Genomic DNA, 26886 nt, shown 5'->3' with positions numbered 1-26886 from the left:
AAAATGGCATCATCGAAAAAATGCTTAGCAAATTATTATTCAAGCAGCCAAACACTCGAATTTACCTAGATTTGAGCTACCAGTACCCAAGGCCAGTTTTTGGCGAAGAGGCTAGCTGCATGAGGTGTTCAGTAAGGCGCCCTTGCGGCACCTTTCTGAAACCCTCCGACCGCGGGATCCATGAATAACGCTTTCACCTTTTCTCCTGAATACATGCAGGGGGCATTCTTATCGCATCGACATCCAACTAGCACAAGAACGTTCAATGCAAGTGCTTTACGTAAGCGCTGGTAACATTTTAAGTCACATCGATACGTTACTTTTCTAAAAACGGACAGTAGCGCATCAGATACTTGTGTTTGTAATACTTCCATGGAACGTGCCATGAACGTTCAAGTAGAATGTTTTTGGTAAGTTTGACCAGAAAACGTTTTGAGAGAACGTTCTAAGACATGCGTATGTACTGCAATTCGATAACGGACGTTTAAGAGTGGTACTACTAATATTTTTGCATAATGTTCCCAGAACGTGTAATGAAAGTTCCTGTAACATTCTAGCAGAACGTTCAATGTCACGTCTGTAGGTTACAGTTCAATAACGAACAAAAGAACGTCAGAACGCTTTGTGAATGTCCGCGTAACGTCCTAGAAGAACGTTCTGAAACACGTTTCGATAAGTACGAGTGGTGTACGTTGAAATGTATGCTCTAATAACACAGCTGTAACACGTACCACTTAAACACGTCATGTAGAACGCACTTGATAGCACATGCTAGGAACATTTTGGTGGAAATTTTCGCCCTAAAAACACGGTTGTGAATGCATCACTTTACCAGGCTATGCAGAACGTTCTACATACACGTAACATCGTCAGTGAACGAACCACACTTCTTCGCATGTTTTCTAAAACCGCTGCCGCCTCGATAGAAATCGGGATTTCAACAGCGATTAGTTTTGCAGGAAGAAAGGTACGAATTATTTTTTACGTTTTTATGAATTTTGTATCCGTGGTCAGAGGGTTAAAGACAGCTAAACTCTGTATTCGATCCGGATTTAGATACCGGTGAATTGATCGGGTGCTTGAGCTTGCGGATTTCCTCATGTGTACCATAAATATGAAGTAGTTTTTCTCGAAAGTTTTCCATCATTCCTCTTTTGGCAAACACAGCATTCGTTGGCTTTAATTAAAATCAACCATCTAACGCTTCAGGACATCTCTTTTTAGAGAAATAGCTCCGGCACTATGCTTTACGTTAATAAATTAAATTTTAGCCAGCGCCCTAGAGACTCAACAAGCAGACTGCTTGGAAATTTCACGGTTTTCTCTATTTCTGTAACATCTGGGAATGTATTCTTTAGAAAGTCGTATATGAAGGTACTTTTGTTCTGATTTATGTAACCTTTGGATGCTTTGTCTTAATTTCTAAATCCAGTCCTTAAAAAAGAAAGTAAAATTACTCTGATTTTCACTACAACCAGTATGTAACTTATGCTCAGAGTCTTGGAATAAAATCTTTATAATGGGCACGAATTAAATAATGCAGTAATTCATAATTTATATTATAATTGAATTAACATTCATACATTTAGGTTTTTAGCAGAACAAAACGACAACATCGATCTTCAAGATACAGTAAGTTTCCTTTTCTTAATATAAGATCTCTTAATTTTTCTCTCATTACGAGATTACCTCTTAAATACTCTTTTCCTACGCATTTTTTAAATAGTGAAACCCGAACGACTGAATAATTATAACAGGACTGTCTACAAATAAAATAACATTTTGAATATCTCCAAAAGATTTTTAACAATCACAGGATTGGTTATTTCTTTCATTTTCACACAACAACGGCCAATTAAATGTTTAGATCAGTAGTCTCAAATTGCGAGGTGCATGCGGCCCCTGAAGAAATTTCATGTGGCCAGCGCATACATTCCCCGTAAATTAATTAGCATTAGTATGACCAGAATTTGAAGCAAAGTTAAAATTGTAATGGTTTGGAATCCAATTTTACATTACTTTCATGTCCAAAATCTGACCTGAGTTACGCTCAGGAAAATCTAGAAATGGAGCTCATTAATTAAAAGACTGTGATGTGTATCTTATTCAAAGATTTGAAGTTACAAATCCAATTAACTTTTATTTCTACTTGTCGAAAGATAAATATCCTCACCTTCGAATTTTTGCAATAAGAATAATCGCTTTGTTGGAAAGCACATTGACATGTGAATAGATTTTTTCCGTAGTTCAGTATTAATAAATCTACTAAAAATCTAAATTGTGATGAAGATACTTTCTCGTAACTTTCCCCCAAAACGCCAAGAGGTGTAGTAAGAAACAAAGAAGTTTATAACTATTTACATACAATTATGTGCATTTTATGTGCATGTATGCTTCATAGAAGAATGTAATAAATAAAAGAAAGATAATAAATTCTCATTATTTAATCTCAAGTTTTGACCTCCATGGGAATTTTGGTATATATAATTTCGTATATATAATACTTCCAATATTTACTTTTAAGAAATGTTTTTTACTTTCAATACAATTCTGGAATTTTTTACTTAACTATTTTATTAATTCTCATTAGTTTTATTAATATTCACAATTTCTTTTCTTAGGAGATATTCCAATAACTATTTTAATAAATACATACACAGACACACACACATATACATCTATCTATATATATGAGTAATTAAAAAAGTTGAATACTTGCGCTAAAGCTGCCAAGTAAGAAATCAGTAATTTATTATTAGAAAAGTTTCTTTATATATCATTTCCATGGAACGTAAATTTAATTTATGAGATGAATTATTGGTATGAATTTTGAGTCAGTATTTTAACTATAAGTAATTTATATTTCTAATGTAGTAAAAGTATTTTAATAAGCTGTATAGAAATATTATTTGAACTGGAAAAATTCTAAACAGTAAAATTTAAAGTACTGAAAAGGTAGTCATTATTTCATCACTGCAGAGACTGAGTAGCAGACTGGCTCATCGCATTGACTGCTGTGATGCCCCTAAGCTTGGCCAATTGTAGCGCCGCTCTAAGTTGGCGTGTTTACGGTAGGCTTATGAACTAAAAAATACTTGAATTCCGCCTGCAACTTCTGGACAGCTTTGGTTGACTGAGATTATATCTACCACCAGGTATTCATGTCCTTCAACTGTCTCAGTGATATTAGAGGGCAAACTTGCGCTTTTCTGCAACTGGGGAGAATGTTCTCATCTACTACTGTTGTTGGGAAGAAGACAATCAGCATGGTCTTCTTAGGTTTGGGAATTGGCTGATGTATAGAGGAATGTTAAGACCATGTGCCCTTCAGAGCTTCTTGAAGAATCTTTCTCGTGAATCTTTTTCTTTCCACGGCTGATCAACGTGAAATCTTCATAGCGGGTAGCTCTGATTTTTTTGGCCTAGCTTGTATTTAGACTTTGGATTTGGACTGGGCTCTCAATAGCTCTGGAGAACTTTCTTTATTCTTAGGCCTTATAAGCAGAACATGGTATTGTTTGCGCTTTTGAGGCTGGAATGGGTAGCTGTTTGATTTTGCGACCTCAACCTACGAAACGTTAGCACTAATGTATATTTCAGCCTGGTCCTATTTGGTTGACAACAATGGAAGACTTCTCGGAGCGCTGTATAATTTGCGCTTCATTTCTTTACTGTAAACTTCTCTTTTGCTGTAGAACTTCCTTCGTTTGCGTAATGCAGCCTTTCTATGCAGCTATGAGTAGTTCCTGCTCTCGTGCTAAATATCGAATATCTTTAATGAAGCTCTGAAGTTTCTTAGCGTCTGAAGTACTGAATTTTATTTTTAATTTGTACCTATCCAGATCTTCTGATAAACTATCCGTGATTCGAAATAGATGGCCTTGTAAACAAAGGGTCTTTCGTTGGACTGTGTGGTTATGAAGCAGCAGTGCTCGAAATAAGAACGTGTTGGAGAACCTTTGTGTGAGCTTCTGTGATCAGATCAGACATTAAAAACTAATCAAGATTAAATGAAGACAGGACTAGAAGATCAGACATTAAAAACTAATCGAGTTTAAATGTAAAGATGACTGAATTGCGCAAAATGTGCGTAGCCTAAAATTTCTCTAGCAAAAATGGCTTTCAGGGATGCAGTGCACTCTAATTACTAAGACCTTGACATTATGGTACACCAAAATCTTTCAAGCTAAAATGTAGGAATTGACGCAAAACACATACCTAAGCCTAAGCACGCTTAGCTATACGCAGCTTAAAAAGCTAAGTCAATTATTCATTCATTTTCACTCAAAATAGGAAATATCAAGTCACTTTGGATAGAATTGCATAGCGAAACATGTGAATTCGAAGGCCAATAAAACTATTTCCCACGCAGTTGGCTGGATTGAGAAACGATTTTATCGATGTCTGTTTCACCTCTGCAGCCATACAGTTGATAACACAAATTCAACAACCAATCTTCTAAGCAAACAGTCTCCCGCCCCTCTCTGTGAAAGGGGTGAGTGGGTCGGCAAAGACGGATGCTCGGGGCAAACAGAACACGCAGCCCACCCCATTACGTATGCGAAAGCAAAGAAAAGCAAACAGACCACTTCATTTCTATATCATAAAAGCTAACAATTGATTCATGCAAAAATACCGGATACCTCTACTGCTTTACATAGAAAATGAAAGAAAGGGAGGGGGTCAATCAAAGCGATCGGAAAATTCGAAGATTTTTAAAGAGTAAATACCGTCGCAGAGGGTGCAAGTGTAAAACCTCTTTGTTTAATCGTCGTAGTCGCGTTTTTAATTCTTATCACCTGAGCAAACAAGGGAAACAACCCTTTTAAGATGTCTGCTTGGAAGTTACTTTGAATGTGGGAGGGTTGCTGATCGAGCGACGTATTTTCTGCCACGCCCACCAAACATACTGCGAACACTGTCTGTAAAAGTCTATATAAGTAGTTGCCAAATCTGTTGCATAATATACGCAAATATTCTAGTTTTGAATGCTCTTTAATACTACCCACAAAGACGTAAGCAAGCTCCCTTACAATAGCTCTCAACAAGAGGATTTATGAGGAGCAAGCAAGAATTATAATGATTCGTATCTCCTTAGTAGATGAATTTCACACATAAAACTTGTTATTCATTCTATTAAATTACTTCTTCTTTTAAGCAGCAACAAAACCGTTAACATAATTCGAATACCTGGTGAGCACAATGGGATACCTTCATAAGGGTGGTCATCATTAAATTGCCAGCACTCTTAAACAGATCAGCCATAGTTCGCCAAGACAGGAACCTTCAGAAAAGTGCCCCGTGATAATGGGACAATCTTTACAATGATCAATTCTCTTAAAAAAAGCAGACTTCATAACATAATATCCAGGACTCTTTTTACGGGATATCCTTATGTAAGTTGAATTTTAATTGCCTTCTTTAACTAACAGGGGAAAAGAAAATTCTGTCCGCATCAGGATTCCAGCACGTTTATGTACGTGGCTTTTTCCGAGTTTTAAATGTATCTTCATAACGGTTTCAGCAATTTCATGCAGGGGTACTCCTATGAAGGTTTCCATCCTAGTGAACACTGGCCTACTTGCATAAAGGTGCTGGCACCCTTATGCTGCCCTCTCACCAAATAAGCTGGTGCTCGTTCAGGTTAAGCTCATAGAAGTTAGTGAAACCAAACGTTTACTGTTGAAATAAACCTAAAATAAGAAAAATTTAAATGATTTTAGGCAATTTATTGTTATGGAATTTTATTATTACGTTTCACTATCATGCTTTACCTTTAAGATTAGATTATTATGTTGCAAATGTTAGCGCACAGATCGACAAAATTAGGAAAGTGTCTGATACCGGCAATAATATTTGCATTTGAAAACGTCCCTTTGGTCATGAAGCAGCGAAGTGCAAAAGCGTTCCCTGAGAGGAGAGCAAAAATACAGCGTAGGCCCCTCTGTTTTGCCTATGATGAGTTAAACAAGTAGATATATTTACTGAAATGCGTGGCTTGCAGCATTAAAAAAAAAGTTTCAGCATTTCATATTATATGATTAAAACTGGATTTAGACAATTCCTAGATTTAATGATAATCTTCAGCAGTTCCTTATAAAACTGGCTTCAAGCACAGATGATACAGTAGGAAATTTCGGAGGTTGCCAGATAAATCTCTCTCACAAGAACACCTAAAGAAAAGTGTACTTAGCTTTGAACTATTAATATGTTTAATAATGAGAACTTGAACTGATGTCTTGACAATCATTAAGTGAGAGTTTGATTAGATTTATTGATACTAATTTTAAGAGCCTGCAAACATAATTTTTATTACAAAATATTAGGCAATATTTCAAGAACTTGAGAGCTACACGATCCAAGATAATCCAAGTCAAAACATGCGTTTCAATAATGATTAAAAAGAAAATGAAAAATAAAGAATTAAAATAAAATAAAAAGTTAGCAAAAGCTGCATATTTTCATGTCACGATAAAAGACATCTGAAATCTTCAGTTTATATATATAATCTTCAATATGTTGTCGGCCCCTACCCTTCTTTCATGAAAGGTAGTACGGAAAAGTTAATAGCTCTGAAACTCACTTTTCATTTCAATTTTTGACCGATATAATTGTCCAAACAATTAATTAACTGCTATTATTTATTTAAATAAGAGCTCAGCTGGATATTTCAGAACAATTATCGAATCATTTCAGATTGACGGTTTAAAAGCTGCAAAAGATATGCAAAGCATCTGTTCTCCCCTCTCTCCAACTTTCAACCTCTTTTTTTTTTTTTGCTTCTATTAAGCAAACAAGTCATAATTTTCCCTCTAAGTATTATGACACGTGTTCCCATGCAATTTACGAACATTTAGAGGAATTAAATGGCAATGTTTATTCTCATAGACTTCGCTATTAAAAAGAGCGTCCTTCTGTAGAAAAAAAGGGAAAAAATATTTAGTACGAATTACAAGACCACTTATGTTGTTATATCGTGATCTGCGCTGCTTAAAATCGTAAATGTAACGTTCGCTGTTTTTAAAGTATAATTAAGCGCGGAAATGCTATATAAAAACTATATCAGCTTTTATGTTTTTTGAAATGACTTTATTTACTTATTTATTTTTTGCATTAACTTCGAGAATAAAACGAATATTTTTAACCTGTTAAATGTTTTTAATTCCTTACAAAATTGTCTTGAAGATGATTTACCATTTATTTGAACTGGTTTTTACTTTTAGGAAAGTGCTCAAATAATTCTTTGATATTTGACTTTAGTACTAAGCTGTATTTCTATATATTCCGTTTTTGAATTTAAAATTTCATTTCATGTAGTAGGAGCTGTATTCAGTTACCTGGATTTGATTTTTAACTGACTGAAAACGAATTAAATTTAGAGTCTGTTCTGTTCTGAGAAGTATTTTTGAAGTGCTTGAAAGAATGTCGGCATGAATTTCCCTGAAAGAATATCAACAAGTGAATAGTTTGTTTGAATATGGCTAAGTATATTACGACTAATTACGGAAGAGCTGCTTCCGTGGAGAACTTTCTAAAGGGAAGTATTTCATATTCACATTATACATTCGAGAGCCATTAAAATGTCCATTTTCTTATCTCGTTAGTGGGATTTAAATATTCGTATCATACTTTGGGGGAGATATAACACACATTCTTCCTTTGCAGGGAGGGACGGAAAGCAAAAACTGATTTAATTAAAATAAGTACAAAAAAGGTAGTTTTTATTATTGTATAAGGTATTTCTCCCGCCTTCTTAGCGTGCCTTCGTGGTGTAGTGGTCTGCACGCTGGGCGCGTATTCCAGAGGTTCGTGGTTCGATTCCCGGCGAAGGAGTTGCTCATTTTCCAATCTCTCTAGCTTCTAATTAACATAACGTCTCTACAGTGACGCCCGAACTAAAAGGGTGGTAATGATGATTCTCCCCACCCAGGATCTGGCGATTGGGTCCCCAGTTCTTAAAAACCCCAGTCGTCCTTTAGAAGGGGAAGTGGTACTTTTCCGTTTTGCCGGCGCAAGCGATAAAGTCGCCAATAATGGTACAACCGATGCCAAACGGAATATTCTCGCTGGTAACCTTTTACGCCTCATTTTCAAAACAAGTCGCAGCTTTTTCTTATCAGATTGATAATTAAATACTGACAATAATTCAATTTAATACTGACATAGAATTACATAGAATTTTTATCAGATAGTTCAGTTTTATGTCTAAGGCCATTTTCGGTAATTAAGTCAATTAGGATGCAATCACAGCGCTTACCCGAAGCCGAAAATATAGAAAAGGTAAAATCAAGGGTTAAATTCATCAATTCTAATGAGAATGCATTAGCGAAGTAAAGCACTGCAGTTTTCCAAATTTTCTGAGTAAGCTATTCGTACGAATTAAAATATTTCTTGCATTTAAACTTGTGTTCCAAATTAAGATTTAACTTGAAATTAATGTAGATAATTACTGAGTGCATTAGATTTTTGTAGAATAGTTTGCGTGAGATGAGATCGCTTGGGGTCACGTGATATGAACCGGCGAATCAGGATGTTGAACCATGAAACATAGTAAATTCTTAAATTAGTGTCTTTTTATAAATGTATTGTCTTTATTTATTGGCTTTTTATAAAATTTTAAGCGATATTAAAATGTTTATGCCTTCAAAATAAAAAATTCTTAAAACTAAAATTTTTTAAATATTTTTTATGTGTATACTGTATGTTGTCGCCAATAAAGTCTGCTTGGCGAGATTTGCGCCGGTGAAACGGAAAAGTACCGGGGAAGTATATAAGGTGTTTCTCCCACCTTCTTAGCGGCCTTCGTAGTGTGGTGATCTGCACGCTGGGCGAGTGTCCAGGAGTCCGTGGTTCCATTCCCGGCTGGGACGTTGCTCATTTTTCATCACTCCTGCTTTAAAAATAACCTAATGAGTCTACATTGGCGCCCGAACTAAAAGAGTGGTGGATGATGACTCTCCACACTCAGAATTTGGCGATTGGGTCTCCTAAAACCCCAGTCGTCCTTTAAAAGCGGGGGTATATAAGGTATTTCTCCCGCCTTCTTAGCGTGCCTTTGTGGTATAATGGTCTGCATGCTGGGCACGTATTCCAGAGGTCCGTGGTTCGATTCCCGGCGAGGATGTCGCTCATTTTTCAAGCCTCCTGCTTCCAATTAACCTAATGTCTCTACAATTGTTTTAAATATATCTTATTTTAAACATTTCATTGTATACTGTGCAGTTTGCTAAGATTTTCTTTCTACGGTATCTAAAATTCAATATGGGTATTTTTTACGGTACCTGTACAAATTTGCATTATTTTTTTATGGAAACTGGTTAGTATTCACATTACACACCAGAAAACCACGAAAATACCAACGTAACCGGCCCGTTCGTTGGAGCTTAAATGTCAATATTATTCTCTGATGATGATACAGGCGTTTAAATTAAATACCGTTTTAAACAGTGCAGTCTATAATGCTGTTTTAAATTTTGTGAAAATATAATTTTTTCGGCACCGCAAAATTTTGCAAGAATATTTTTGGATTTCCCGCGTTTTAGTTATTAATCAACACGAAAAATTACGATTTTTGTATATTTTGAAAAGTTTGTTATCATTGATGAAAATTCAGTGGCTTATTAAATACTTGGAGTGCATAATTAAATTCTCTACGATATCTTTTTAAAACAAAATAACCGAAATTTCAATTAAAGAATGCTTGTAACGTCATTGAATTTGTGTAGCCATAAATAATTTACGTCAACACCATAAATCGGTATTTTGATGCGCAACAAGTATGATGTTAAAATCAAAATGTATTACGAACCCCAATTAAAATCTATTGCATGTTCACGCCTGCCACATTTACAGGTAGACAGTAGCGTTGCCATTCTCCACCACCGCAACTCTTTCGCTGACTAGCTTTTCTGCAGTAAATCAATAAGGCAAACTGGCAGGTTACAATTTAGCTGTGGTAGCAGAGAAACCAAAGGACCGAGAGTACGAGAATGGTTTAAAAGCAAAGATTAAAAAAAGAAATTAAAAATGCGGTCTAGGAAAGGGAGAGAGTTATGGTAAGAAAAAAAGAGACAGAAGTAAAAATTCCGTCACGGACTCTTCGCTTTGTGTAATTATAGCCATTGGGAGAGTACAAAGATTTATGATCGCTGGTTTCAGATTGGAAAACATGACTTAAAGGTGATTAAAATACCAGAAGAGGGAACAGAAAAAAATTTCCCCGGTCTCTAAACTTTAATAATTTTCATTTGGACTCGGTTTTGATCCTATGATGTCCGGCTGGAACTGGATTTTTAAAGAATATTTTCAGTTCTATATTTTCAGTTTTCATATTATTTGAAATAATATGAAATCATTCTATGGCCCAAATTTGCTCGCAAATGACAATTTTTCTTTAAATTATTCAAAATTCTAGTTTCATACAAATGCATGCATTTTTGAAAAAAATATAACAAGAGCAACATTTTTTCAAAAAAAAAAAAAAAAAAAAGCTATCAACATAATTCTGCTCAAAAAAAAATTTTAATAAATAAAAGATATGTAACTAATAATCAAACAACAATTAATGTTAATCAGCGCTATTTTTGAGAAAATAGCAACAAAAGTATAAAATTGAGTATAATATTACAGCTGTGTCTGTAGCACGGAGAAGACACGGAGTCTTCTGTAACATGAGAAGCACGGAGTTCTGCTATTCTAACTCCAAATGTATTGTTGTGAATTTTGTACATATGTAAATAATTTTACCGAAATTATAATTGAAACTGAAATATGTTTTATATAACGTAACATAAAATAACTGAACGAAACGTAGCTTTGCGGAAAAATAAGAATACAGAGGCAAATCTATTTAACATTCAGTAAGTGGCTGTCTCACTAAATTGGGGAGATATTGCTAAGTTAAAGACGCCTTTGGCGACTAGATTTTGTCGCCAAAGTAAATAACTGAACGAGATGAGCTCTGCGGAAAAATAAGAATACAGGGGCAAGTCTATTTAACATTCAGTAAGTGTCTGTCTCACTAAATTGGCGAGATATTGCTAAGTTAAAGACGCCTTTGGCGACTAGATTTTGTCGCCAAAGTAAATAATTGAACGAGATGAGCTCTGCGGAAAAATAAGAATACAGGGGCAAGTCTATTTAACATTCAGTAAGTGGCTGTCTCACTAAATTGGCGAGATATTGCCAAGTTAAAGACGGATCTGGCGACTGTATTTTGTCGCCAAAGTTGGCGAAAAATCCCCAAAAGTCGCCAAAGTGGGCGACTAGTGGGCGAATTTTGGTCCTGTTCCTGTATAACTGTAATTCGTACAGTAATAGAATAAAAGCTGATCCCTATATGTCACTGTAACTGTATCGGGCGGTTAGATGCAACTTTAACCGTATGTACTTTCCAGTAATTTCAAGAAGTGGAAGGTACCAGAGATTTCTTAGCGGCTGAGTGAAAACTATATAAGAACGGAGAGAGAGCATCAGTTGTTTAATTCAGCGTTTAGTTCGGAGTATTGAGTTATTCGTGAGAACATCGCCCTTTTAGATTTGCATTCCATTGTGTTTAGCGTTCTTATCAGTCTAAAGTGTAATTCTGATTGTGCTCTGTATTCAATAACATATGTATTATCCAATAACTAAGAACAGGTCTACGAGTATTTTTGTGGAAAGTTCCCGAACTGTAAAGTGTTTCTTTTGGTAAAATACATTTTATCAAGCTATCAACTGTTCTGTTGCATTCAGTCTGTTACGAACGCGTACACACGCAACAGTATTTCTGTCAATATGTGAAAAATACGCGAGAAACGGAAATTTTGCACCAGATTTTGCTAAGTTAGTAAATTTAGAACTGTAGTATTCAAAATAAAGAACTGTTTCAACGGCATGACTGCCTCTCATTGTTATGAACTACCAATTCCATTGTCATCTACATTACACCCAAAAATTCTCACCACGGTCATACACTATACAGAAACACAGTGGGATAACAATCTACGTGTCGCTACAAAATTTCACAATTACAGCTAAATTTCATCTTGGACGCAGGCGATAGAAAACTATCATTTGAACATTTTTAGTTGGCATACTGTATGATGTAAGAAACTTATTCCGGTGGTTATTCGTGAATGGTGTAAAATATGATCTAAAAAAATAAAGCAATGCCGCATTCCTAAAATAAAGTATTTCTCAAATTGTTTGGCTTGTTTCCGGGATCATTGTTTACAAACAATGGCTAATCATATCAAAGCATTCTTAAGAAAGATTTCAAATACCAGGAGCAAAGTGCTTGAACACGAAATCATTTGCACTTCTTAGAAGTACTTTTTCGTGACTCGAAAAAACAGCTCACTCCGAAATTCAACACTACAACAGACAGAGAATCACAGCCTTAGAACGTGACAATATATTCCTTTAAAATGTGTTCATTACTTTCCAAAATGAGAGCCACCATAAGAACGAAATTTCTTTTCAAAAGTAGATTTCGAGTTGTATGTTAAAGGAATCAACGTGAGGTATTTCAGTATTTGATTGGAAAATGCGTCATTGGATCGACAGCCTCTGCGCTCGATCGACATAGCAACTGAACACCCGATTTTGATTCCATGCCGATGTCGATTCTATGCATGAACTTACCTGCAGCTTACGCAGGTCGGCTAAAAAAACATTAACATTCAAAAGGGTGCCCGGGCATAAGGGAGCGCACCTTAATGAAAATAAGTTTTTTAGCTTGAGAAAAGTGACCTTCGAAAAGGTGACATTGTGGCGACATTGCACCTTTATGCTTTTTCCCGTTTGCATTAGTATTTAATTAATTAAGAAGGGGAAAGATATAAATATTTTGTCCCTTTATGCAACGTCCTCGTTTTTCATAAAATAGCTCATATTTCTTTGTGCAACTGAGACGATTAAAGGCGCTGAACCAAGCGTTATTAAATAACCTGTAAGTAACCAGCAGACGATACCTGCATCTGCATAAAGCTGCTTGAGCATAAACTTGCACGCACTCCTAGGTTGCGGTTACGAATTAGAAACTGCCCTTCATAAAGGTGCGAGCATCTTAATGACAAGAAAACTTAAGAAGGCGTTTCTAGTTGATTCTATACCGCTTCAAAAAGATTTACTAAAGAATCCTCATCATGAAGGTACCAGCACCTTTACCAAGTCGATCAATGATCGAAAAGATAGAAACCTTCCTATGGGTGCCGTAACATAAATGATACACTTATGCATCTGTATAGTACATCAATTCCTGACTTGGAAAAACCAACCTTAATGCTACGGGCACGTTTATGGTGGAAACACCTTTATGCAAATATAATTTTGTTTACTTTTATTCACGAGTGAATCCGATTGGAACCATACACGCACAGCGGCGGTCAATTTGGATAAAGATGCCCCCCACACGTTTATATCAGAAGAAGTGTGCATCCTATGCCGTTTTGATGGTATACCGGTGTCGACGGTATGCCCGTTACGGTATGTCGTTATGCCCATTGCATTATGTCGATGGTGTATGCCCGTTAACCACTACAGGCAGAGCAATCACATATTTCCTGACGGCGCATGGCCCTTTTGCAGCCTATCTGTTTCGCTTCGGATTGCACCACACAGACTCATGCATATGCGGCTCAACAGGTACCATCGATCACTATATGTTCGACTGTGAAATCACCAAAGACCTGCATTTTTGGCCGTACACCAGCTGAAAATTCCCAGGTATGGCTGAAACAACTCCAAAAGAGTAAGCTACAACGAAACAAACTTAAAACTTTCGTTTCAACTGCGAAAATCTAAAAGCAATCTTAAAAAAGAAAAAAAAAAAAAAAAAAAAAAATCATTCAGCACAGTCAAAGTCTCGGCAGAGTCTCTTTAATAACCACAAGTCATACATACCTATCTTCGAAGAAGCTTTATAAATTCAGCTACAAATTTATTTAATTTTTAATTAAATTTGATAGTCTATAGAGATTTTTGGCTAGGCTTGGTGATAATAGAATGCTCCACCAATTGAGTACAAATGTTGATATTCATATAACAGGCAGTATAGCAACTCAGCTGGTGGTAAGTAAGTAAGTAAGGTATGCTCGTTGCGATGCTGTGTATGTAATAAATTTACACTATTCCTTACTAATTGTAGTGTCATCATTAGAATTTATTTTTGATCGTTTCGATCGTATGTAAAAAACTAATGAGAGTCGTTAAGGTGTTGATTCTGTATCGTTGTTGATTCGTTTTTGTGAGGATGATACCGCAGTGTTGATCCTATGAACATGAATAAGCCTTTTCAAAAAGCTCTCTCTGCGAAGACAGGCACGTAAAGAAGGAATATGTCGATTTGCTGAAAAAAATGTATGCAGAAGATTTCTTTCTTTCTTCCCCTTCTTGCCCATAGATGGCGATAAAATTTCATATTTTTAAATAAAAATTATTTTTACAAGATATTCCTATTTTGTTTATTCACCAATTTCTGTAATTATTTCAATAATGTGTTTTTATTTATAAATTGACAAATTTTTATCTTATCGAATATTATTTCAATTATAGAGATCTTATAAATTGCTATGGTTGTCTCTTATGTAAGTAACAGTTTGTGCAGATATTTTTTCGAAATATTTCGGATTTGTTCTATTCTTCAAAAGTGAAATTTCACTCTTAAGAATCAAAACTTAGGACAGTTTATTTCTTATATACTATAATATTACAAAAACTGCATATTACAAATTTCGTATAACAAAAATTTTTATGATCATTTTCATCTAATTGTCATACACGGGATTACGAAATATATATATATATATATATGTTTATCAAATTAGTAGCATAAAAAAGAAAAAAAAAATCCGTTAGCTAGTTTAAAAAAATAAGCAAACAAAAACAACCCCCCCCCAAAAATCTGAAAGGTTTCAGATTTTAAATTACGTACAAAGGGGCGGTTTTTTAACGTTTTGTTTGTTTGTTTTTAACCTTTATTTATTAAATATCATGTCCTTCGTATTTAAACCATAAAATTCAGTTCAAAAGCAATATCGCGAAATATTATTCTGATTTTAAAATAAGCATATCTTTAGAATTTCCGATACAGAGAAGTCTCGCGCGCTGGAGATAAAAATGTTTTTTTCTGTAAAATGTTGCCATGGCTCGCTTTTAAATCGTTGAGTTTGTTAATCAAAAATTCGTTAAAGTTTTACAAAACATGAAATCGACAATAAAACAAATTCCAAATTTCAAATTTGGGCTTCCACATGCCCATATTCGCAGTAGGATTACGTCATTCAAAATTCGATGGCTCTATGTACCGTTGTTTTATCACAATGCAAGAAATACACATACATTTATGCAGATTTTTCATTATTTAATTTCTTCAAATATAATGAAGGACTCTAACGTTTGGTGGCAACAATTTGAAAAGTGAAACGGACATTTATAGTGAAACAACGTAAAATCACAAAACGAAAACAGTAGTCCTTCAGGGACAAAGCCCCTTAGAACTAATAATTACATATAAAAATTGAAATCAATGAAAATAGTGGCAAATTCTGTCGATCTGTATTAACGGATTCAGTTATACAATCTAGCCACGGGAGTTCGTATGAGAAGTGAAAGGAAGAGAGTGAAGTAGATGTTTCTTTGTCGGGAGAGAAAGCATCATGTTTTGAAAGCACTGAGAAACTAACTTTTCAGACTCATTGAGGATGGATATTTTAAGTTAAATTAGTCACGTGTGCATCTTGAAAACCTTCATGTAAATGTATAAACTTGTAAATAAAATTTTGATGACGTTAAAAAAAGAAGAAAAAGTTCAATTGGAACAATAGCATGGAGATCACGACAAATTTCTCCAGCAAAACTGTCATAAATGTAAATTTTGCTGCACAATTTGTAAATATTACGCTAATTTTTATTGTTTGACTTCTCCAATAATCATTTTTTGCCTTGTTATTTTAACCTTAGTCATAAATGTGTTAAAAAAGTGCTTTTAGCGACAGCACGTTTTCAGCTCAGTTGCTAAATTAAATTAAATAGCATTATGGCAAATAAATTACCGTCTTTTTGGGTACTGATGTCTCTTTGTGAAGTCTTTCCACGAAAACTAGCTCGTTTTCATATTACGCATAAAGATCTGCGAAAACTACGTGCCTCTAAACCCGAACCCATAAAGAAACTACCAGTGATCAGCAATTTCAAACATTCGGCCACTGGCATGCCACGAAGAGTAGTATAAAAATATATGGTACAGAATCAGTATTCCAATATCCAGTATAAAGACGATATCTATATACAAAAAATTCTAACAAGTGAAATACTTTTCTGTTTTATTAAATCACAGAATAAGTTAAGGAAAAAATACTTCTTTATTTGATTAAAAACATTTAAATTTTCAGAATGAAAGAACACTAAACTCTCGTCAAAACCTCCGAAATTTTTAAAAACATTAAGATAAATTAATAAATTCCTTTAAAAAAACTATATTTCTGAAAACATTAATGGATCAATGAATGATCAACTTAGAGAAGTTTTGCCACATTTGAACTTTTTTTTTTGGCTGATTCGTTAGTCACGTGCATTAATGCATGCGTCGAACACGCTGGACTGCTGCCAAGTGATTCATTACTCCGGTATAATGTTTCTGTTTTTTTCAAAAGTTTCAAAGGCGATATTTATCATATTGAAATTTCACGTCATATCATAATAATAGTTTAACGCTTTTTATTAAAAACAATCAACTATTTTATCTTACTTTTGAGCCTTTCGATATCTTTCTTTTCAAATGTGTTGATAAATAGTTTCTTCTGGTTCATTGCAACCGGGGCTAATTTTCCTTAAAATTATATCTAAAAAAAGCTTATCTGGTGAAACAAACTAAGAGTTATTATATTTTTAGTAGTATCATAAATTGTTCTTAAAATAATTACACTTATTATTAATTCATGAATAAGCAAAAAATTCGTTCTTTTTAGCGCTTTTGTATCTTGTTTCAAAAAAGAAATTTTGAGATAAAATGTTCCGATTTCTAACGATCAACCCAAACTTAATAGAGAACATTCACTAAACACTGTTAGTTTCATTTAGAATTCGAGTTTGAAAAGAAATATAATTTGAACTTGGAACTTAAATCATAACCGTAATCATAACTGCCCACATACAAACTCAGAATTAGTTTGGATGATGATAACTTGTAAAAAGCTTTAACACTTAAAAAAAAATACATGATAAATCATTAATAAAATACGAGCAACTTTAACTTTCAACGTAACTAAGCACTGCAATAAAGCACGAATTTCTGACTAGGTCAAAACTGAAGTTAAATCTACTACTACTCTTTACAGCTGAATCCATTGCCGAATAATGCATGTGCATTATTTTTTGTTACATATGCGAACAAACTTATTAAAGAAAACTTTATTATATTAACCATTATAAATAGCCTTGTTAAGGTTTACTTAATGAAACATTTTCGAATAGCGATTTAGATAAAGTGTTCAAATGTAATTGGACAGTTTCCTTTGTTATTAAACTAAATTAGGCAAAGTGCCTGTTTCAGATATTGCATCTTACGTTCGGCGCTTTTTCGGATGGCACAGACTGTCCATCACCATCGACAGACAGAATTGTATCATCGATAAGCAAGTGGGCGATGGCTATCGATTACGAAGTTTTCAAATAAGTAAAATTCAATAATTCTTTTCCTCACGTGCTCTACCATACGTAATTATTATTTAAAATCGTACATATACAATCACTAAATTCTAATATCTATGATCATGCATTATGTCTGCTTAGACGACAGCACAGACATATATTAATTTTTATTATTTTTTAGACTCATTACATGCACAATTGTTGTTTTTTATTAAAAAGAGAACTAAAGTAAGCATATCATTCTTTTGATCATTGTATCAGCAATATGAGTCGATTTCTGTTCATTAAGACCTTTATAAAGGTTTCGCGATGAATTAACTCGAATAATAGAAACGATTGACTGTATCATAGAGATTTATTCGCATTGCGTCCAGTCTCGTACATAATAAGAAAATTAAATATAACGGTAGGCCCTTTTCCTTTCTGCAAGATTTTCTATACATAATCTTACCACAATTCCACACAAAACGTAAACGAAGCATCGAGACTTCGTAATGAATTACAAAGTGCAAAGCATATAAGCTATACCCTAACGATGGTGAAAGGACAGTCTGAGACATCCGAAAAAGCGGCGATCGCATCTTACACGGCTAAATACAAGCAGAATCTGAACATACTTTTAGTACTGTACTCTTTAGATTACGGCAAAGCACTCGAAGGCCATTTGCCTAAAGGAAAGGATGCCTTCGTGGAAGACCTTTTAAGTGGAGACAAGGCGAAAAACCACGAAAACTTCTATACAGCTGACCCTTTCACCAAGACTTGAATTCAGGCCGAATTATCAGTATTCAGCAGTTTTATCGCTCGGCCGATTATCAACCTTGGAAGGCTGAAAAACTAACCCTTTCAGACTGATCTTATACAAAACTCTATTCATTTCCTAAGCGGCTAAAATAGTTTTCCCCTTTTTGAGGAAGAAAATAATAAATATATAAAATGTTAATTAAACAGACCTTTTGGTTCCTCCAAGAAGAAACACCTATTTCAGCAGTCCTCGAAATCTAATGTTTTTATGTAAAATTAATATTAGTTTAAATCAAACTTACAATTTTATATTTTACCTTAGAGTTAGTAGTTTTATAGCAATAGATCTCCATTTTACCATTTCATTTCTGTTCTTGTTTTTACTAAATTTTTCGATATTTAAATATTTGTCCATCAGATTTAAAAATAACAACGGAGGAAGAGGGGTTACTTTTAAACAAGACGTTACGATTCAGTAAATGAAAATAATATCCACCAAACTCAAAAAAAGAATTTCGATTTCGAAAGCTGTGGATTTGTTTCTGAAATTTCTTTCCCCCCGAAAGTAAAATGGCATCAATACGAAGACATCGGATTCTCAAAATATAGACTGACATCTGCGAAAAAAAGATGATTAAAAAAAAAAAAAAAAAAACTAAAACATATATAGAAAGAGATATACAGGCTCGTATAATTACTATTATTTTATCATTTACTAATACTATAATTAAGTCTCGTAGCATAATATTGGTAAGAATTATAAATAAAATTACTATTAAAAAAAAATCTGAAATGTTTCAGATTTTAAATTACGTCCAAAGGGGCGTTTTTTAACATTTTGTGTGTTACCTTTCTTTATTAAATATCATGTTCCTCGCACTTAAACCATAAAATCCAGTGCAACAGCAATATCGCAAAATAGTTTTAAAACGAGCATATCTTTAGAATTTCCGATACAGAGACTCACGCGCTGGAGATAAAAATGTTTTTTCTGCACGACGTTGCCATTGCTCGCTTTGAAATCCTTGAGTTTGTTAATCAAAAATTCGTCAAAGTTTTAAAAAATAGGAAATCGATCATAAAACAAATTTCAAATTTCAAATTTGGTCTTCCACATGCTCATATTCGTTGGAGGATTACGTTATTCAAAATTCGATGACTCTATGTACCGTTATTTTATGACAATGTGAGAAATATACATACATTTACGCAGATTTTCATTATTTAATTTCTTCAAATATAATGCAGGACTCTAACATTTTATGGCAACAGTTTGAAAAGTGAACCGACATTTATGAGTCCGACGCAAAATGCCAAAACGAAACTAATAGTCCTTCGGGATTCAAATCCCTTTGGACTAACAATTCATTTGTTACGCTGCTCGAGTAACGCACTTCTGTGACATCGAACACGATGTGCAAGTTTAAAAAATAAACTACAGATCGTCTGTTTTCTATTACAGAAAAATCAAACACTTTTTAACAGAAAGGTTACATGCGCAAACGTTACCTAAATGTGTTATTCTTATTTCTTTTAATAATGTTTTTATTTTCACAGTACATATCGTCGAAGAAAAAAATTTTTAAATGTTTCATTTTCACTCTCAGTATACTGAAATAACAAACCTAAAGATATATTTTTTACGTTTAGAAAAATTTTATCATAGTCGAAAATGAATTGACGAAGAAATTACGTTTTCTTGCTGGAAGTATCAAATTCGCACATTATATCTAGCTGTAGAAAACAATTTGATGCGCGTTCGATTCAAGCGATATTCAACTTTTCAAAAGCATTACTTTTATAGCAAAACTGTAGGGAGAACGCTTGTATAAAATTTGGTACTTTTTCTGTTAAATGGTTGCCAGTCTTAGCGCGATAAATTTCAAAATGGCACTGCGCATTATTCCCTAGATTTTTACTTTCTTGAATTATTCGATGCAAAAGATTCTGGCAATATTAAACAAAATCGGCAATTTTATACTTCTACGTAATTATGAAATTAGTGTGATAAAAATCCCTTTTGTACTTTTTAATGAAGTTTTCTACTGATTTTTGATTTAATCGAATAGCAATTGTGTTCATGAGACTCGGTTACAAAAAAAGATATCGTTAAGATTGCCTTTGTGACAAAATTCATGTTCTGGTGCCGGGTGGTTCTCTGTTAATCGAAAATGTTCTATAAAGACGAATTTTACCTAATTTTATTGTTCAGGTTGATGCACTTCTCATTCATCAATAATTCAAACGATTTCGTTAGCTTGTTGTTTAATTATGAAAATGCTCACTTTATAAGTGGACATATTGACTTATACTACATTGGGCAAAAGCATGAAGATCTTATACAGCAAGCTTTATACACGAACTACCAGCATTCAGCGGTCTTATCCGCGAATACCGCTCTGATGAAATGATTTATAATTATTAAAGTTCAACTTCAATTTTAAATATGGATTTTCAGCTGTTCTTTTGGAATATTTTATTTGTCAAAAAAGATCCACTTCAAAGTTAAATATGTTTGATTATCTTAAAGAAGAGTTTTTGAAACTGAAAAATTTCATTCATATATACGTGAAATTTAAGTAAGCTACTACTTAATCTATACAGACTGTTTATACTGTGGGATTTGCATCAGTCAGCATTCATGTCAATAAAAACTCAAAAGTTCAGTATGATCCTAAAAAAATTACAAATTAAATAAATAGGTACATTTTACTGCTTCCGTTTGAAAGCTAAAATGTTGCTTGTAAATGTAAAATAAAATGCTTCTATATATTTTGCGGATATAAAACACGAAATTTTCATGTTAGAGAAAGGACCTATAACTAACATAAAATATTCTAGAACTAGAAAGGAATGTCATAATTTTACAGGTAACGGAGATAATTTTTTTTTTCTTTCCCATCTTATTTATTTACGAAAGAAAAATCCTATAATTTCTTGCAAATTCAAAATCTTAGAAAACTCGGGAAGTACCAAACCGTGTTGAAAGCTAATTTCTAAAAACAGCTTTTTATGAAATCCTTTGACGACTTTTCCCGTTATAAAACACGCCAACAATTGCCAACAGTTGCCGTTATAGGACAACACAAGCCAACAACGCCGCAATTTGTTCTAGACCGACCTGCCAACTGACCCTTTCAGTGAGGTAACATATTTTCCTAATCAGCTCACTTCGAATTATATCTCTTAAGTGATGCAAAATGGGATAGTGGTTAGTGACTCTAACTGCTGTCCCGAAAGGCTCGGGTTCGAATCCTAGAGAAGGCATAGATGTTTGTAAATGTACAGTATCTGTGCAGTATGGGGGTACTCAAACTATGCAGCAAGCCCTGCGTGGTGCCCAAAGCTCTTGCCAATCGCAGGCGTAATCTTAACTCCTTGCCACGATGAATTTCGTGGGCTTGGTCTGATGTCAGACAAGCGAGATTAGACAGTGTAGAGACATTAGGTTACTTCATAGAAGGAGAGATGTGAAAAATGAGCAATGCCCTCGCCCGACTCGAACCACGGACCTTTCGAATACACGCCGAGTGTGCCGACCACTACACCACGAAGGCATGCTAAGAAGGCGGGAGAAATACCTTATAACACAACACCACCAAATATCTCTAATGTTAATCATTTCGATACACAAAGAACAGAATAGAACGATACCATTCTGAAAAATGTTTCATTGATAGTTGTTACTATTATTATTTTTTTAAACAATGCTAAGACATATACATATATTTTTTCTGTAGTAGAAAATTGTCTGACGCGTTTTGTTTAAGATGCTGTCTCGCTTCTGATAAGCCCAATTTTTAAGTCTTTTTTTTTCCTGATTCAGAGAATCTATAGCTTCTAAAATACTTAACATACTCATACTAATTCTCAGTAAGATGTGATATTTTATTACTGAAACTATTATCTATGAACTTGGAATAGTTTCGCTGCGATTTGAACTAATTTTGAAATTTTAATTTATTAAAATAAAAGACGAATATACTATTTACAACAAAAACAGCCTTTTTTTCTAGGTTGACTTTCTAGGTACGCTTTCCACCCCCCCTCCTCTTTCCCATTTTTCGCGAAAATGTGTATACATATATCTCTTTTGTTATACAATCCCAATTTACGGACCCGTTACACGCAGAAGATACAATGTTCACACAAATACCAGCAATCTACAAGAGCAGTGATGCGATAAATTAGTTCAGAACAATGTTATCTCGTATAAATGATTCCGCGACTGAGGAAATCTACGAGAATAATTCACGAATATTTGCAGAAAATGGGGAGGGATGGTTTTTAAAAAAATACCGTGTTTGTGAAACTTTTATCTACCGTATCAGAATTTAAGGATGGCAGATGCGAAATTTTACATTACGAAACACGGCACATGGAAATATACACCAATATTATTATCATATGTGAAGTGACAAGACGTCCCGGATTGTGATGGTCAGTTCTGTATTTTAAGCAGTGTTCCGCTTCAGGATATATGTTCCGAACAATATTCTATATCCTGTAAATATTTCCAAATTTTGAAAATACGGATGATATGAATTTTGTTAAGGCCGATCTAATTATCCATAAAGATATTATTCTGGGATCAATATCAAATAATCGCGCTCGATTTCCCAATGAAAATATTTTGACAAAGAATAAGTATCTGATATCAGATTATTCAATAAAATATAATCTCACGGAACAACTTAGCTTATATTTCGATAATAAACACAATGAAATTTTCATGGCGATAACCTACAAAAGCGGAGAGTATTTCTGACAATTTACACATACAAATATTGATACTGAACATCATCAATAATCCTTTCATGTGAAACTCTGGGGTCAGTTGGTAATTTCGCTGTACATGTCAGCAACTCTGAAGAACCAACATTTTTATTTTCCATTTTCTTACATAAGAAAATTCTGCTTCATGTCATCGGCTTCGGAAATGTCTGCTCATTTTAAATCAAACGTTTAATTGGCATTACAACTATAATCATGTAAAACATAATGAAACCACTAAATCGTATAAAACATTCCATTAAAAATTCTTAGCCTTTAGCGTTAGATTTATATCACCTCTATAAAAGACATAAATTAAAACTCAAATAAAATATTTCATTCAAAATATGGCACAACTTGAAGTCCGATTTAAATAAGTTATTATTTATTCATTTACTTATTTAATTTTATTATGATTTAGTTAAAATAAAAAGTACACCTTGTAAACAAGCTTGTAAAATAATATTCTACATATTTCATGTTTACTATTTTTTGGTAATCAATAATACCTGTACTACAAATTCTAAATTTATTCTCGATAATGCCATTCAGCAGTTATCAATTAAATATTGGATTATTACGTATTTGTGATTTAATTATTTTTAATTTCTAAAGGCTACAGATTGATAAATGGAAAAAAAATAATCAGATGTGCTGCTAGATGCTTATTTACGATAAGTATTATTTACACTAATTATTAATTGTAGTTTATTTCCAAAACCAAAATTTCCGTTTTTCAGTTAAAAAAATTTCATGGCAATCCAACATCTTTGAAAACTTGATGAATTCCACTTTAAATTGAGTTGAACATATTGCTTCACAAATTTCTGAAACTACTTTTTTTTATGAAACTTTTTACTAAAATAATAATACATTATTAGTATCGTTCATTACCAGCACAAAGGAAGGAATATTCTTTCCTCTATTACTATCAGCAATGCAATAATTATTAATAATAAAAATATGGCATTATTTATTATCGTAGTATATTTGCATTAAATAATAAAAAACAGTTTAAAAGACATGAATCAAAAGTGTTTTTAAAACCTTATTCGTCAATAAATAAAAAGCATTTTCCTTGCAGCAAGTTGTGTAAAACGTTGTTCGAAATCAAAGACATAATTAAATGAATTATTATGCAAAATCTGAAAAATAATTAATTTAAGAGATTTCTTACAAATATTCCTAACGGTTGTTGAAGGTTAATATTTAAATTTCTTAAATGTTTACCTGCCTTTTCGTTTGAGAAAAATAGTTGGATGCCATTTTAAAGATAATTATTTTAAATTAAAGGGGGTACTTACGTATTAACGCAACCAGTCCAAAATTCGCATAAATTGCGAAATTTGGCGACCCTACTTACGGCAACCCTACGTGTTATACGTAGTTTTGTAAAAAGAGCATGTGGAGATTCACAAAATTTTCCTGCATTTTCGTGCAAATTTTTGTAATTTATGAGAAAATAGCAGTGTACATGGATAAAGTGAAGAGTGTGCGCAATGCCATTTTTGTGCAATTCTGGGATGTTTTTTTAAGTAAAAATAAGTCGACGTGTACATGGTTATGGCGAATACGGTTTTTAATCAGTGCTAAAAGGAATAGCCAAAAGATTTCCGCCGAAAAAATAATTCTGCGACTTATTCAAATTCGAAACCGGAAGGGTTTAATTGCTATTTTATATTTTAAAACAAAATAATATAAAAAACTGTATTAAAAATTATCTGTAATTAATAAATGTACATTTTCTTTCTATTCATACTTTTTTACTCAAACTTACAAATAGCTTCAACCTGGTTGCGATAGTACGTAAGTACCTTAAAGGGTATTTAAATTAATTAGTTTTTAAATGTTCTTAATTGAAAAACAATTACTTTATATAATACTTTTATAAAATTGGCACATAAACAATTAATATACCTAATCGTTAACCTTCTACATTACTTTTAAATTGGGTTTTAATCCTGGTATCCGGTGCACACGAGATTTGGCGACTTTGATGATGAGCAGTAAAAACGGGACATATACGATGAGTAGTAAACGGGTCATTCGAAGAATATATATAGTTATACATAGTATATACTACACATATACATATAAACGTTCTTTGGATCATGTTTGGTGTTGGCGGTAATTTTCAAAATCGTGCCAAGGCTGCACCGTATACTAGGACTTTACCTAAATTGGATCATATAATAGGCACTTTTCACGTAGAGTTTCGGAGAAATTCATCAGAATTCCCCAAACGAAATTTCTTCCTATTCTTATTCAGAACATATTGCAGGCGATCTTCATCTAAAATAAAAAGTATTCTATTCTAGGAGAAATGCGTGAACGTGATATTACAAAGCATCTACTAAAGTCGGCTAGAATGGGGAGAGGTGATCTGTCATCTACCGAAAACACTTTAAAAGGAAAATAAAATGCATAGAAGATGTATTTGTACTCACTGTCCATCTGAACGTGAAAGGTAGCCTTAACACCACATTCTGGTGGGGATTAGAGTGCATAGAGAACGTATTCCCCCCTACCACGGGGGTTGAGACGGTGCCGAAAGTGCACGGTCCCGTGTCACTCACTTCAGTTTGGTACTCCTTGAGGCACAATCTGAAGAAAGTCCTGCATTCCTCGACGCAGGTACCATTGTCGAAGCGGTTATCACTTATTGAGCAACAGGAGCCGTTACTTAGCTCCCCCCTCAAGTTCTGAATCCCCAAAACTTCTAGTTCGAACGATCCGGTGGCAACGACCCCCATGTTTGGCAATAAGTACACATAAACACACGCTGCCACCCACAGCAGCAACTTCATCTTAAGCTTGACCAACATGACTGGTGGATTTAAACAGCTCCGGCAGAACATTGCCTGAAGCGCGGGCCATCTTCAGGTATAACAACACATTTCGACTTCTGGAGAGAAGTACTTCATACAATGTAACATTCGGCAGATATTACTAATAATCCGTAACTGGGGGGGGGGGGGTGCAAAAGCAGCAGAATAATAAAAATCACGTTTTCCTTGTTAAAATTCCATTGGAACTTGCTGGGCGACTTCGATCTCGCATGTTTCTTTAAGATTACTTGTTGCCTCACAAGAGACGACGCACTATTTTTCTTCGAGTTTTCATAGCTCCGAGAATGCGACGACACTGATACCAGCGTGTAATCCGGCCTGAAAGGACGCTCAGAATGTTGTAATCCAAGCTCAGGGAGATTGAAGAAAAAAAAAAGTTTGTTCTCAAGCAGACAACCGCTCCGCTCTTCAGGCGCTGGCTTTCCGAACTCCTCGTCTTCCGAAGCAGGGCAAGACGGACCGTCGAGGTTTTCTTCTCTTCGCGCTGCTGCGCATGCGCAAGTTGGTCGGACGTCAATCATTGGCCAGCATGCGGCCAACAGCGGGGGAGAAACTCACCGAGAAAATCACCCAGAGTTGAACGGGGGTAGCAGCGCTGGCAGTTTAACCGGTAGCGGAGTGGCGGCGGCTACCCCAAGAAGCATCTCTTCTTCGGCGAGATCTTATTCTTCGCTCGCTTTCAAGGCCAACTTTTTGGGGGTCTGTCAGGTATGAGGAAGGTTGAAAGGCATTCCGAGATTTTTTCTTCTCCCCTTTCCTTTTTTTTCCTTTCCTTTTATTATATAAATTCATTCTGCCCTTTCTTCGCTAAGGGCCGCTTGTTCCAAGCCCAAGCAAATGTGTATTTCTTCCTCAAGCAGCTTCGCTTATACGAGAAATATTTTCTATA

The 26886-nt window shown here is 34.3% G+C and overlaps 1 protein-coding gene across 1 annotated transcript in view; it reads right to left on the bottom strand.

The window, feature by feature from the left end:
• LOC118184798 (protein jagged-1-like) overlaps positions 1-26415 on the bottom strand; it is a 215209-nt gene extending 188794 nt beyond the window's left edge. The window contains exon 1 of the mRNA XM_085811812.1: positions 25596-26415. Within this exon, the coding sequence (XP_085667938.1) occupies positions 25596-26006 (411 nt within the window). The 5' untranslated portion in view covers positions 26007-26415. The remainder of the gene's footprint in view (positions 1-25595) is intronic.
• Positions 26416-26886: the final 471 nt, after the last annotated feature.

The sequence above is a fragment of the Stegodyphus dumicola genome, chromosome 2 (assembly GCF_044657685.1).
Source record: "Stegodyphus dumicola isolate Sdum_Otavi_A_Nest chromosome 2, ASM4465768v1".
Lineage (NCBI taxonomy): Eukaryota > Metazoa > Arthropoda > Arachnida > Araneae > Eresidae > Stegodyphus > Stegodyphus dumicola.
This window is presented reverse-complemented; position numbering and strand designations above follow the sequence as displayed.